The sequence below is a fragment of the Malurus melanocephalus genome, unplaced genomic scaffold, assembly GCF_030028575.1.
Source record: "Malurus melanocephalus ecotype Western Australia unplaced genomic scaffold, MMel_1.1 scaffold_63, whole genome shotgun sequence".
Lineage (NCBI taxonomy): Eukaryota > Metazoa > Chordata > Aves > Passeriformes > Maluridae > Malurus > Malurus melanocephalus.
Genome location: NW_026623295.1, coordinates 833133 through 848160, shown reverse-complemented (window position 1 = coordinate 848160; position 15028 = coordinate 833133). Strand labels below are relative to the sequence as shown.

General features: G+C 40.1%; 1 protein-coding gene across 1 annotated transcript in view; it reads right to left on the bottom strand.

Moving 5' to 3' along the window:
- VWA8 (von Willebrand factor A domain containing 8) overlaps positions 1–3324 on the bottom strand; it is a 180545-nt gene extending 177221 nt beyond the window's left edge. Inside the window, exon 1 of the mRNA XM_057366321.1 lies at positions 3095–3324. Within this exon, the coding sequence (XP_057222304.1) occupies positions 3095–3239 (145 nt within the window). The 5' untranslated portion in view covers positions 3240–3324. The remainder of the gene's footprint in view (positions 1–3094) is intronic.
- Between the last annotated feature and the right edge of the window lie 11704 nt (positions 3325–15028).

The following is a 15028-nucleotide window of genomic DNA, read 5'->3' as shown; positions in this document are numbered from 1 at the left end:
ATGGTCTTCTTTCAGATTATCAATTTTTACCATCATCACTTAGATCCTGTACACTGATGATTAACATTATAGGATTCTGAAGTGTGACACAGTTTTCTCAAGTGACTGTGTTTTACTCAGCAGATACATTTGTATGTACTASGGAGATCTTTTAGACTTTAAACACAAGTTTGATTAGGAGCTGGAATTGACCAGGTTTTGGTAAGCAGAGGAAGTGAATCTAGACAGGCAGTGCTGCAGAAAACAGYGAATGTAGCTAATATATATTTTGGTCTACACAAGTGACAAAGTGTAAGTTACTTTACATACACTGAGCAGCAAGGCACACAAGAAACCTTCCTTTGCCTGTACTATCTGACTAGCAATGGTTTTAATTTTTCCAGCTCTTCAGTTTACATCATATTCAGCATTTTTTTCCCTCTAACCCCTTAAAGCAAGTCCCATACTGTACATTCTGTTGGCTAAAAAAAAAAAAAAAAATTACACATAGATTAAAATAAGTAACAGTGAACTGAGTTTCATAGAACTTCACTTTGTTCAGCTCATATTGCATTTAAAATAATTCATCACAAGTAACTCTAAAGTCAAAAACAAAGTCAAAAACAAGAACTTGATGTTTTTCAGTCTTTGAGAAGGAAACATGAAACCTGCATTAAAAATTATTCTGACAGTCAGCCTTCTACAACATCTGCTACTATAAATTGTTTCCCTCATAATGAAGTTGTGCAAACCCAAACCCTCCCTAGCTATTCTTATTACCCTTTTGTCATGCAATCTCTTTCCCTTTGAGACTTCTCTTAAGCTATACCACTTGATAGCTTTAGAAATTCCTCCACAGACCCCAGTGAACCAGCAAGCCATATTCACTTTGCAAAGACTGAGCTGAAAAGCCATGATAAGCATGGCATCTTCACATGTAACAGCACAAGATCAGGCAAYCGTTTCTCCCTTAACCTAAAAGGTACCAGGACATACAGCAAACCTGACCTGGCAGRGATGTCACATCTAAATTACTGGGTACACAACAATTTGCTGTTTAGTTGACTCTAAACAGCTTCCAGCATTTTCAGACACATTTTGTTTATCTATGGAAGAGACATGCAACCTAAACACTGCTTACAACAAGAATTGTAATTACAGCAGCTGCACAGAAATAGCAAAAACACATATGGTACAAAAATTTTCAGATCATCCTTCATAATTTCAGTATCCTCAAAGAAATGCTAGGGTCTGCAAGGGGACATGCAAACATTTTAAAAAATAATTTTAAAAACACCCACAAAGCAAAAACAGGAAAATAACCAGTATTCTTAATATTAAGGTCCTAAATTCACAGAAACAACAAGAGGAAAGACTATAAAGGATGAGATGTCTCAGGTGTCGGAAGGGCAAATAGCCACAGTATAATCTACAAGCTTCTCCAGAGCTTTGAGCTTTAAATCCTTCTACCATAACTCTTACCATCATTGAATGTAACTGGGAATACACCTATTATTCACATACATACAGAGTGTACACACAAATATTGCTGAGTTAAACTCAGTTACATTCCACAGCACATTTAAAGTGATTAAATATTTTTAGCACTGATRAAATTTGCTACCATTTTACATTGCTAAATCTCTTTTTGTTTTCATCCCAACAAAGGGATGAAAAGGGCTGAGCTACYCTCTTCAGGTGTTTTTTTTACTTGACTGACTTCATTGTTAACTTGTTCACCTTYACTCTCATTAGCATGATGCCAATTAACTCTAGCCTTTTTACTACATTTCACAAATAAAATATTATCTATTCACAAATTCTTCAAGGAATTTTATGACTCAATTCCTCAAAGACTTTCTTCTTGAGTTACTTTTCAGAAACTAAACAAAGTAATGRACTGGTCAACTAATAAACAGATTTTAAAATATTGAAATGGAGAGAAAYGGGATAAAGGGATGTAATTAAGAGCTTTAGCAAGGACTCCACCATCAGCATCACTTGCAGATCACTACTCATCACTCTCTCTGTACTTAGGARCTTTGTTGCTTTTGGCATTCATCCTGAAAAGTGTCAGTTACCGCAGGCATATGTCGCCTCTTCCAAACGCCACTTCTACTCTGCTCAGGCCTGTCACCTGTCTCAAAGGTCACCAGAGGATATTGCAGGGCAATTCAGGTCATCCTTCATGGCATCTGTCAGCTCAAGGTCAACCCTCTATCTCATTACCATATGCTGCCGGCACGCTCAGACACGCAGCAGCCTTGGCAGCCCCTGACAMAAGCACTAAGGCTGTGCCTCAGCTGACAGAGGAAGCCATGTGACACAGGAACAGAAAGCACGGCGAGATGTGACAGACGATCTGCAGAGCAGAGTGCTTCTCACAGGCACGGGCTGCAGGGCTGCCCCTTGCTTCACTGAGGGTGAAAYGCTTGGACCAGAAGCTGTGACAAGCCACACTGAACTTCCCTGAAAGTCTGTGACTGGACTCTGCCCTTTCCCCTCGCCACAGAATCACAGAATCARTCAGGTTGGAAAAGACCTTTGAGGTCATYGAGTCCAACCTATGACCAAAYACCATCATGTCCACTACACCACGGAAMWAAGYGCCACATCCAGTCATTCCTTAAATCACCTCCCTGTCCATTCCAATACTTAATCAYCCCTTCTGTGAAKAAATCCTTCCYAAAGTCCAACCTAAATCTYCCCTGGCGCAGCTTGAGGCTATGCCCTCTTGTCCTGTCAGCTGCTACCAGCGAGAAGAMACTGAGCACCCYCTTTTCAGGGAGTTGTAGAGAGTGACAAGGTCCCCCCCRAGCCTCCTTTTCTCCAGCCTGAACAACCCCAGCGCCCTCAGAAGCTCCTTACGGGACTCGCACTGCAATCCCTTCACCAGCTCCGCTGCCCTCCGGACCCCCGCGCTCACAGCCACGACACACAGGGGCGGCAGCGCAGCCTGGACAAGCCCGCAGCCCACAAGGCGGTACCTGCAGCCCACAAGGCGCCACCAGCCAGCCGGACTCCCCACGGTGGCAGCGCTGGGGCTGTGGCCGGGGCCGGGGCAGCCGGGGGAGGCTGCGGGGGCCGGGACACCCGGGGCTCCGGGCTGGGTTACCTGAGCTGTGCAGCGCCCTGACCTCGGAGCGGCCGTACCGCGCCGCGGCCGCGCCGCCGCCCACCACCTGCCGCAGGAGCAGGCGGACCCTGCGCGCAGCGGGACCCCCGGCCCCGCCGCCCAGGCACAGCACCCGCGACGGCATGGAGGCCGCGGGGAGGGCGGGAGAGCCGCGGGCACACGGACCGGGACRGCGGCGGCCGGGCCGAGCGCGGGGGAAGGGAAGCGCCGCCGCACAAAGTCCCGCCGGAAACCGGGGCCGGTGCTGCCGGTGCCGCCGGGTGCGGGGMCCTGCCGGAGCGGGGCCGTGGCCCCACAGCCCGGGATGCTCCGTGCGGAGGGCGGGGGGATCAGCGGCGAGGATAGCGTGTTCTCTTTTTATGTAAGGGAGACCGAGCTCCATAGCTGGACACGTTTGAAACACCCCGGAGAACCAGGCGTGGGCAGCGGCAATTGAGGTAGATTCGTGCGCCGAAGGTGTTTCCTACCACTGATCTGTCAAATGCTGCTGCGTTCGTGGGCTCTCCTGCCCAGTGCCGCCCCTCGCCTGTGTTCTCGGCATTCRGGCATTTCGTACTTCAGGAGGAATTTGAGTTACTCCGGAGTGACGTTTGGCTTAGATGTGAGATTTTTGTAAAAGGTCATGTTGCAGAAATAGATTTCAAAACTGGCTTATTTCAGCCAAAGGTAATGTTTTTGGATTTATGTAAAAGCTCTGAGTTTAAAAAAAAAATAGAATTTTAGAATAATTTGTGAAAGGCTGAAGCTTTCACGATAATGAACTAAGCCTAATTTCAAGGAAAATCCAGTTGAGACTTGGATCCCAGCAGCAGTAGAAAGACGTGAGGGACCTTTGTGGAGGTAGAAGGCAGAGTCAAGCCACCACCTTTATCACCTGTACCTCAGGTTTTGGGTGTCTCAGCCGGGAGGATTTTGCTCCAGTAAATCTCCCATTTCCTGCATATTTCCAGCGTTGGCCAATTATCGCAAAGGAAAGTCATTAAAGTGTGAGCTAAATATCAGTTTAAACATAGAACAACTTAGACTTCTAAGTCCCCAATAACTATTATGAACAATGAATGTTGGCCTAGTCCTAGACATTTCTGCAGTTCAGCATTAGGTGTGTTAAACACTTGAGAGAGGTGTGGTGTCACAATCTAAAGCATTTCCTGTTGGCTAGAGTGTTGGTTGAGTATAATTTCTATTCTTAGCACCTAATATAGGTCTGTGAACCTGCTTTCTGGGTCTAAGGCAGGTGAAACTAAATTGAAACATCCTTTTATGGATATTGGCCTAATTTCTTKTAAGCTGAAGATCACCAATGCTGGAGGCTAAAGACAGGCTAAGTAACAACAAGGTCTGCCAGAACAGACTAGAAGGCCAGTGAAGCATAATAAAAGTGGAATAGTTTATGAGTGTATTTTAGCAATCTGGAGTATTGAATTAGAAGACTACATTGATCCTGTSATAGCTATATAAAAAAAATAGTAATAAATAGCAACAGATAAGCAAGTGATCAAATGCATCACCTGAATTCTGAATAGGTTTATGCTATGTGAAAATAAGGTGGCATTTCAGTTTTATACAGAATCACAGTAATTTCATTCTGTGAATGTACAAAGCTTCCTTTTACCTCTGTGTGTGTAGCTATATATATATATACATACACCTGTCAAGCTAAATGCTTTAAGTTTCAACCCTTTCTGAGTCATGGATCTATAAAATGCTTTGCTTTTTAAAGCATTGTCTTAAAATTCTGAATTAATCAACTTTTCCAAAACTTCAAATTCAGCCTCCCCCTTTCCATTTGCAGCAAGAGAAAAACTGTACTTACTGATTTTAAAACKGTTGCTGTGAAAGATGTAATGGAAACATTGTTATCTCTCTTCATAATTAAGGATACAGTAATTTTGTTGCACATATACATGTATTCACAAACGTTTAGATACACAACTTGAATGTTGCAGTTTTTAGGCTATGCTCTCATCCTGACAGAACTCAAAATTCAATATAATAGTGTGAATGTATATAATCAAGCTTTCTCTTGTATGCATGTGAAATTTTATCTGGCTGTACAATATGAAATTATTGCATGAGCATGGCATTTGCCTTACTTGCTAATCATAACTGATGCATACAGGCTTTACATATCTGGTACTTGCTCAATCCTCTCTGTGGAAAGCATGATTCTGTCAGTGGTTCAGTGCTGTCATGAAGTGGAAGGATTTAGCAGTCTGCATCTGGTGTGTTTKTGAAGGCTTTCAGCAAGATTTACAGCACTGGTAACAAACAGTGATTTCATATTTTCATTCCCTGACTTAACAGCACTCTTATTTGGAATGTCAAGTTTCTTAACRAAAATACTTTTCCTTTGATTAAACAGAAGAGAACTTATTCCAAAGAGGGAGAGCTCTAAAAGCATCCCTCTGAGTTGACAGTTTCCAGACTATTCTCTCTAGTGGCTGTCAAGTACTTTSCTGTGTAACTCTAGCTGAAGACTAAATTAGACACAGGTGCAGACTGTAAAGAACAATGCATCATCTCTGCTTAGTTGTAGTCAGTTCTCCTACACATAAATGGGAAAGACAGCTGAGATTAAATCCTGGCTTCATCTGAACTTCATAGGAAATCTCCCACTGAATGCACTGAGCCCTGAATTTTATTGAAATGGTCTGGCTGAACTACCTAATAGGAGTAAGTCAGTCTTCATTTACTGTTAAAGCTGTGTCTAGAGGGTAGGTCTAACATTAAATTCCTTTGAAACTATGTCCAGGGAATGTAAAGAAGCAAAAAAAGAAACTCCCTTAGAATTCATACAATTCCATAGTAGCACAGGTTACATCTGGTGATACTAAAAGAGAAAGTCAAGCCATTGATGCAGACATTGCTTACCATTAATTTTCCTGAGATCAAGAGGTTACTTCTGTATCATCTSTTTTCAGTTATGTAAAATTAGTTTCCTTGGACTAAAACTTAGAGTTGTCTTCCCAAATTAGCTGTAGCCACTGATGTCTTGCTTTAGACAGTAGACATAGAGAGAGTCAGACTTGTTTTCTTCTGTTGTGTATCAAGTTTGAACAAATGTACCTACTGATTTCCATGGGGCCACTCTAATTCACTATAATGAGTCTTTGTAATAACAGAAKGTGCTTCTCTTTAATGAAATTGATTTGTAACAATATAAATCAAATAAAAATGGAAATGCACAGCTGTTCCTTTGTTGACTTGAATCCTAAATTTGTCCCCTTGTTTAATCCAAGTTGATATAAAAAAAGAGAAATGGATCCACCAATAAGATATGAAGGTTTTAATGTAAACTGTCCTATCTCCTAGTTCTTGCTAAACTGGCTTTCATTTATAATGTCTTTCTTTGGTTATTAGAAATTTTCTAATGGTTATTAGAAAATCCACTTCTTTCCTCTCCACTGTAATAAATAAGCAAGAGTCAGTGCTAGATTTTGTTCTATAAACGGTGTGTATAATAGATTTCCCACCCCAGAATGTATAATTACTGCCTTTTTAGTTAAAGATTGAAAGATTTTTGCTATTTCTTTGTATGACAACTTAATTCTAGAAATTAAAATCCACTCTATTAAGATCTACTCCAATAGCTTTCTTAGTATCTGCTCAGATCCCCCTGACTCCAAGTTTTTCTGTGCTGTTTGCACTKTTATACTGAACTACAACAGCAAGGAAGGATAAAGTCATTGATTTTTGTAAGAAATAATGATATTGGGGTGAGGAGTTCTTGCCATCTGATCGTTGAGTGGAAGGTTGACCTAACAACCTCTAACAACTTGGAAGTTCATTTATTGAAGATCAGTATTACAGCCATTACAGTAATTCTTTTTTTAAAGGAACACAGAAGGTAAGAGAAACAAGTACTGTGCTGAGTGGTACTGCACATTTGAATATGTGTAGAAATGTTTAGAGAGTATAAAGGCCATGAATGATGGCATCTGTAATTTCTTATGCCAAACTCCATCTGCTTTCCATAGTTTGTTACTCCACCGTTCTTTAATAATTTGGGCAGAAATTTCTCATGTAGARTTTCTGTCACAGGCAGAACCCTTCTTTTGAAAATTTGACCAAAATTAGCTTCTCCACTTTMGAATAAGAAAAGAGAATCTTTTACTCAGGAGCAACTGTAACTCTTATGTGACTGAAAAGGCTGCATGGCTGAGCAGCCACATCTCATGAAGGAAATGCTTACTACTTTCCCTGGTGTTACTGGAAAGTAGAGGAAAGAATAAAGAAGATTGAAACTTCTGTCCTGCCTGATAAATCTGCATCTGGTTTTACCCACATGAAAACAGTTCTTAAATTAGGAACTTCATCATACATGAGCTTTAGATCAAGGAGTTCTGCTAAGAGGGTCATACTGGTTTCAGAAAAATGTTTTTTGATGACACACTTTCTTCTTTTTTTTCTTTTTTTTTGATGTCTGTGTGTATGAATCATGATCTTTTGAAAACTGGGGAAATATGTAACAGTTTAACAGCTTGGTCAATATATTCTGTTTATATGAAAGGCAACCTACAATAAGACTACATTGATTGAGCCAAACTTCCCCCTCTTATTTCTCCTTCATGGCCAGAGAGCACTACAAAGACACTCTGTGATGTACTTTCAGTGCTTCTTCAGAGCAGAGGGATTAGGAGACAAGCCTCAAGGGACAGTTAGAAAATGGTGAATTAATCACAAGGAACCTGAAGGGGAAGGGAGCAGGGGAGCATGAAACCATTAGATGGATGTAGGGTGAGACTAAAAATTAATCACAGAATCACAAAATAAGCTAAGTTGGAAGGAACCCTCAAGGATCATCAAATACAGCTACCTGCCCTGCACAGGACAGCCCCAAGGWTCAAACCATGTGCCTGAGAACATTGTCCAAGCACTTCTTGAACTCTGTCAGGCTTGGGGTTGGGACCACTTCCCTGGGGAGCTGTTCCAGTGCCCAATCACCCCCTGGTGAAAAACTGTTTTCTAACGTTGAACCTAAACCTACCCTGACACAACTTTAGGCCATTCCGTCAGGTTCTGTCACTGTCACCACAGAGAATAGATCAGTGCCTGCCCCTTCCCCTCACAAGGAAGTTGTGGCTGCAATGAGGTCTCCCCTCAGTCTCCTCCAGGCTGAACAGACCAAGTGACCTCATCGGCTCCCCATATGGCATCTCCTCAAGGCCCTTCACCATCCTCATTCCCCTCCTTCAGATACTCTCTAACAGCTTAATGTCTTTCTTACACTGTGGCCCCCAAAACTGCACACAATATTCAAGGYGAGGCTGCCCCAGTGCAGAGCAGTGGGACAATCCCCTCCCTGCCTGGCTGGCAATGCTGTGCCTCATCTTCCTCAGCTGCTYCTCATCAGGCTTGTGCTCCAGACCCTTCACCAGCTTTGTTGCCCTTCTCTCAACATGCTCCAGCACCTCAATGTCCTTTTAGTGAGATGCCCAAAGCTGAACACAGGATTCAAGGTGCAGTCTCACYAGTGCCAAGTACAAGGGACAATCACTGCCCTGATCCTGCTGGCCACACTATTTCTGGTACATATTAATCACCAATGTCAGCTATCAGCTCACTTGTCCTTCCCTGTGTCCTTCATGGTTGACATGATCCTTTAAAACAAATCTTGTATCCTCTTCACCCACCTCAAGACTGATGTAAAATATCTGCCAACTAAACTCCACTGGTTTGTATTTAATGTTTTACTTTATAACTGGAATGTTATACAACTGTACATAAAGCAATTTGGTAAAATGGACAGGGCAAAACACAACAGTTCCACCCCAGTCTTATGTGCCCATATTCTGAAGCTTTTCCAGATGCAGCCCACARCTCAAAGACAGCCAGAAAATGTTAGTAGAGCTGTTACATTAAGAGCTAAACAAAATCTGATCAAAGATTACCAGAAATCTTTATCCCTTTTCATGTTGAAATGGTAGGTTTCCCTTTTCCTTAAGTTATAAATAACTTGGCTTTTCCTAATGATTATGTCTCGATGGACTGCCTTTTGCTGTCTGCAAAAGTTTGTACAGAATAACCTCTAAAGGGTCACTGGTGGCATGTACCAGTGACCCAACATCATCAGTGAGATGTGAGGGCTAAATTTCCTGAAGACAGGATTAATATTGCTCCCTTATGATTCAGTGTTGTCCATGTGAAACACAGGTTAATTCCATGTATCACAGAGGTTATTTAAGTTTCAATAAACTGTGAGGCAATCTCACAAGCTCATGTTTGCTGTTCATTAACACAGCTTTACCACACTCTAGCTGCAGAACTTACATTAGTTCTGTAGAGCCTGAGTCTTTTTATGAGGTTTACACAATCCCGAAAGGTGAAAATACTGCCTCCTTTCTGAACCTTTGACTTCTCTGTAGGCACCACTTTTATGAAAAATTGTCAACACATCTTGCTGTCCGCAGGGCAGAGCTGTGAGTGACACACRGTGAAAAATTTAGCCCAGAACGAAAGCTGGGGTGAGCACCCAACTGTTCCATTTAGACATTAATATCCTGAGTCCTTGCTTAAGGGAGCTGCCTGTGAATTCCCTGCTGGCATATGTTCTGGGTCCATATGTAACAGGAGAGTTCACAGTCAGCAGCCTGACCCCTCAACCTTGTCAATGTCGATAAAATACATGAAATTGTGCCTTCTGTGCTGTCATCTGTGGGAAGAGGCATTGTGGCCTGAATGTCATGACTGCATTAGCATTGCATGAGCTGAATTAAAACCTTCACAGGCTATACATGTACGAAAATGCAGATTTAAAATAGCTCTAAATGACCTGGTCTGAGATTTGAAATCCCAGACAGAGTTGTATTACTATAATCTCTTGTGTTTAATATAAATTAGAATGAATGAGGTTACTTTTTTCTGGGAATTTTAAACTGAAAATTGATTAAATTGTATCTGTTTTTAAAGAATGACCTAAAAAAAAATATAAGAAATAAAGAAAAAAAAAAAAAAAAAAAAAAAAAAAAAAAAAAAAAAAAAAAAAAAAAAAAAAAAAAAAAAAAAAAAANAAAAAAAAAAAAAAAAAAAAAAAAAAAAAAAAAAAAAAAAAAAAAAAAAAAAAAAAAAAAAAAAAAAGCCAAGCCAGCTGTTGTGAGGCCATGATAGGATTTTCTTTCTAAAAGAAAAGACCTTGAAAATGTTTATCATTCATCTCTCATAAAGGCCACTTCTGAAGTGAAGTAGAACCTTTACTTTCTTGGGACAAGACTATTTAACACAAGTCGTCCAGGGAAACTCGAGCTTCACTAGAATTCTTATAGTGTTTTCAGTAGTGCAATGTTRTCTTTTGCAAGAATAGACAAAGGCAAACCTTATAGAATCAGATATTGTTGTTGCATCTCTTTTATTTGCTTCTCCATTACATTCAGATAAACAGTTCAAAATGAAAATTAGACACATTAACTGCATGAACCAAGGATAGACTCCAAAACAAGAGACAGAAGATACAAAAACCTCTTTCTTTTTAGGTCAACCAGAATTTCAGTGTGTGTGAGTTGAAACTTACTTTCACTTGTTCTCTTTGATGAACTGTAGCTAACTACATAATTTTATCAGACAGTCTGTCTGGGAAGATTCAATTTTACAACAAGTAAAAGAAAYGTGAAAATTGTAATTATGAGGAGATTAAAGTAATGCCGTACCTGGTTAGCTCATACTTTAGGAGGTGTATTTTTTTCCTTTAGTTTACAAGTGACAGCTTCATAAAATAAACACTTTAAAGTCTACAATGGACYTCTTAATTAATGAAATATCTCAGATTCCTCTGAATGTATTTTCAGAATTGAGATATCTGTCTGAGTTGGACAGAGTAACCCAACCCATCTCGACTTTCACTTGCTGTCCTTAGCAATGGTCCTTTGCTGTCCTAATATCTTAAATGGATTAATGTTCTAAGAATGTTTAAATTGGATTGTGGAGCTTTYCTTTACACGTGGAACAATATTCCTCTTCATTCACAATTTTTTTCTCAGTGTTCATCGTTGATTTTGTCTGAAGGTCAGTTTAAGGACATCTTAAAAGCCTTGCCTTAATTTCTACTTTTATTTCCTTACTTCATAGTAYGCTGAAGCAGTTCAAGAGCAGTGCAAAGCATGTCAGATGCAGTTTTGTCTTCAGAAGCTCAGAATTTAAKGGCTTAACCCAGTTAGCATGCAACTAGTCAGTCATACTTTGATTTCAAAGAATGAATAGAGTTATTCAAGTGGGTAGGTGTTAGCAGAATTGGTCCATGCARAACAATATACAAGTTCACRGGAGAGAGGATTTTTTTTGTTAAAACTTGGGAGTGCCTTGGCTGTCTTTTCTGTTGCACAAAGAGTGGCAGACAATCTAATCACCATTTTGTTGTGTGGTGTGAAAGGAGGTAGTAGAGTTTGTACGAAAGGGAAGGTACTAATGTCCTCTTACACAATTTGTCATTCTAGATCAACACGTGACATCCYTTCCCAAGCAGACATAAAAAGGGGAGTTGGGAGGGGTATGAGTTCCTCTCTCCCTCTCTAAGCTGGTGCAAAATGAATCAGCTCACTACCATGTGAGGGAGCAAGCCCAAATAAAAGTGTGGTGGYATAGTAACTCAGTATGAAAGAATTTGACAGTGAAATTTATTGCTATTGTTCTTAATTATTATTCCCATAAGTATTAGATGCGATTTGAAGAAGRGAAGGTGGAAGTCTGGTGATCAGGGAGCAAATAACCTGGGTGTAACTTCACAAGCAGTTACGGMGTGCAGCCCACACCATTGATCTAACTTCAGATTTAATTGTGCAGCTAATTGCTTAATTACAACACAATCTATTTTCTGTCCTCCTTAAACAACAGTGCTATCTGGGTTGAGCACAAAAGGAAAGAAAATCAACAGTATAATTTGAATGTATTCACAGGAAAAAGCCTCTGCTCTGGAAGAGTTATGCCCCTTCAGACACAGCAGCACCAGTGGTGATGAGATTTTYCTCCTTCAGATCCATGTTGGTAAACCTGAAACCTTTTCTTTGCCTCTAAAATACAGCAAGCACAAAGATGTTTGGCAGCATGTGCTAATACTAATGATATTCAGCTATCAGTTCTTACTGCCTCCTTCCATTCCCACCTTCTCTTTACTGAGTCCACTTTTTTGCTGCCCTACCTTTTGAAGTGTAAGRTCTTCGGGGCAGGAAATAAGCCTTTTTGCTGTGGGTTATAAATGATTATCACATAAAAGCTCAGATCCACCACAGAAACACTAAGCTCATAATGCAGATGATACAATTATGCCTAAGACAGATTCTATGTTTTTTAYAGTTAAGTATCTTCTTCCCCAATTTACATTTGGATCCTTTGAAAAATAAGACTAGCCCACACTGTGTTATATGCATCAAACACTAGAACATATCTATGTTGCTGAACGGTGATACTCACTGGAGGCTAAGACAAGGCATTCCATATTAGTGACATGATTTAACTGTCCCTACCTTTCTTTTGTTTCACCAGATACTAACTTAGACCACTTTAAAGGCTGCTTTTCACAGGCCTCTTCTGACCCAGTCCCTGAACTCCTCTAAAAGACAGAAGAATGACCAAAAACCAATACAGTACAATAGTTTTTTATAATAATAATTTTGTGGCCACACAATACACGTGATGGAAAAAAATAAAAATTAAAAATAGTTTCTGCTGACACACAAAAGTGGTAATCCACTAGAGGGAGACAAACTGAAGAAACCATTGAACTTGAAATTACAAAAAAAGTGATTTGATCACCGAAAAGGTTAAGTGGAACAAATAGGAAAAGTTTTTAGATAACTAAACTGAACTTGTGTGTGTGTGCRTGTGTGTGTGTGTGTAAGTAAATCAGCATTCTTACTTCTCTTACTACCTTGTCAATATCAGGAAATGTAGATTTTAGTTTTAATTTCTTGCTARGTGTGTTAGCTCAGGCAAAAAGTTGCCACTAAACYATGACATCTSTACTGCACAAACCCTATTGCTTGGYACTGTAAAGATTTCTCATTATAAACAGGTCCAYTGGAAAAGAGCCATCATTTAGAATCTTTCTGTTTCTTGATGAAAGGAATGTGTAGTTCAAAGTCTGTTAAATCATAGCAATATTTCAGATTGCTTTTATAGCTCCCAGGGTTTATAAACAATTATTTAGCAATCTTTTAATTCAACAGATTGATCAACATGCAAAGTCCTCCTGACAAGTAGGTGAAATAAAGGTTTTTAGTACAAGACTAAACAACTCATAAAATCAGTCCAATTTTTTGTGGTGGATTAACCTTGGCCAAGAGCCAATACCTACACAGATGCTTGTTTATTCCCTGTTTCATGTGAGAGGGAGAGAAGTGAGTGTCTGTGTGGGTGTTCAGGTTGGCTGGGGTTCATTCACCACAGTCCTCCCAGACCCAGTACAAAAGTGTTCCTCTTCTCAACAAGATATTGATGCTTTATGAGGTGACAGTGCATATCCTGGGTTGCCTAGTATTGCTATAACCTGAGCAAACAGAAACATCACAAAGTTTGAGCAGCCAGCAGAAGGTCCTCCTTATAGTCAGAGAAAAAAAAAATAGACAGCCTCAAAGGATGCTTATCTTGACCCAAGGCAGGTATCTGTTCAGATGAATTGTTACTTTGAAACATCTGGTTTTTTCCATTGGGAACTTTGCCTCATTAGCTCATGCTGAGTGGGTTACTTTAGACACCCAAAGGCCYGTGAGACAAAGCCAACTAACTGCTTACATCTTTGTCTGATTTGAATTCGTCTATTTTGTGTGCCTTTTGAATCCTCTTCAGTTGTGACAATAGATATACCCTATATTCTAGTTCCCCTTTACCCTAGAATTAAAGATGAGCCTCTACTTTTGCTTTTATAGTCTCAGTATTTTTCTTCTGYGTTCTGACACTATTTTTAATAATACATACCACTCTTTTCAGTAGMAGTTATTACTTATATTAGTTGTAGCCTGCTACACTGGCTAAGCTGTAGGCTCAGCAGGCCCAGAAAAAGAAAAAAAAGCTGAAAATCTGTGACCCAAGCTAAATTTTTTCATGCTTCTATGCTTRCTTCCCCATTTCATAGCTAATCATCATATGTCACTCAAAGTATTTGCACTCCTCTCTCTTTGCTGGTAAAAAAAGATATTTTTTATTCAGGAGCAGAAGGAAAATTTTTCTTTACTTGTTTTTCAGGATGAGATACAGATTTTGTCCCACTTCTACCCAAAGAAATCTAATTAAAATGTGTCTAATTGTTTGTAACTTTTAGAGCATTTTTTTCTTTTGGGCTTTTTTGCACATCTGGAAGCCCTAAGCTTTATGGAGAAATTTAACTTTGCTCAGGAGGACTTCAGCAACACCATCATTACCTCCTGTATTATTATGCCCTCCTATATTTTATACCTGTCCTTCTCTCCTTCCTTCCTTCTCTCTGTACCATTTCTCTCCTTTGTCTCACCCTCCTCCCTTTCCTTYTTTGTTCCTTCTCTCTTCCTTTCCTCCTTTTACTGCTTCTTTTCCAAGCCTTTCAATCTGCCAACTGTTTTTTGTGTCCCATATAACCACACAACTTCTCAACATTCTTCTACTTTTCTTTATAAATACCTCTGTTTCTTCTGCTGGACTGCATTATCTCTGCTACTCATGCACTGCACATGAGAACTCCACATCCCAGTTAAGTCAATGAGGCTGGATTCAAAATTGTGATTGAAGGCAAGGCTTCATCTCACCTTACTAAACACAGCATATTTTACTCTGTCTGAGACAATCCAACTCTAATCCATATTTGAAACTCACATTAGAGAACTGCAGTAGGTTCTGCAGCTTTTAACCTGAAAGGCAGGAAGTTACTGGAAAACAAACTCCTGTTTTGCAGTCCTAGTGGATAACAACYGCTCGGATGAAGTTGCCATCTGTTGTTTTCTTGGATTATGTCAG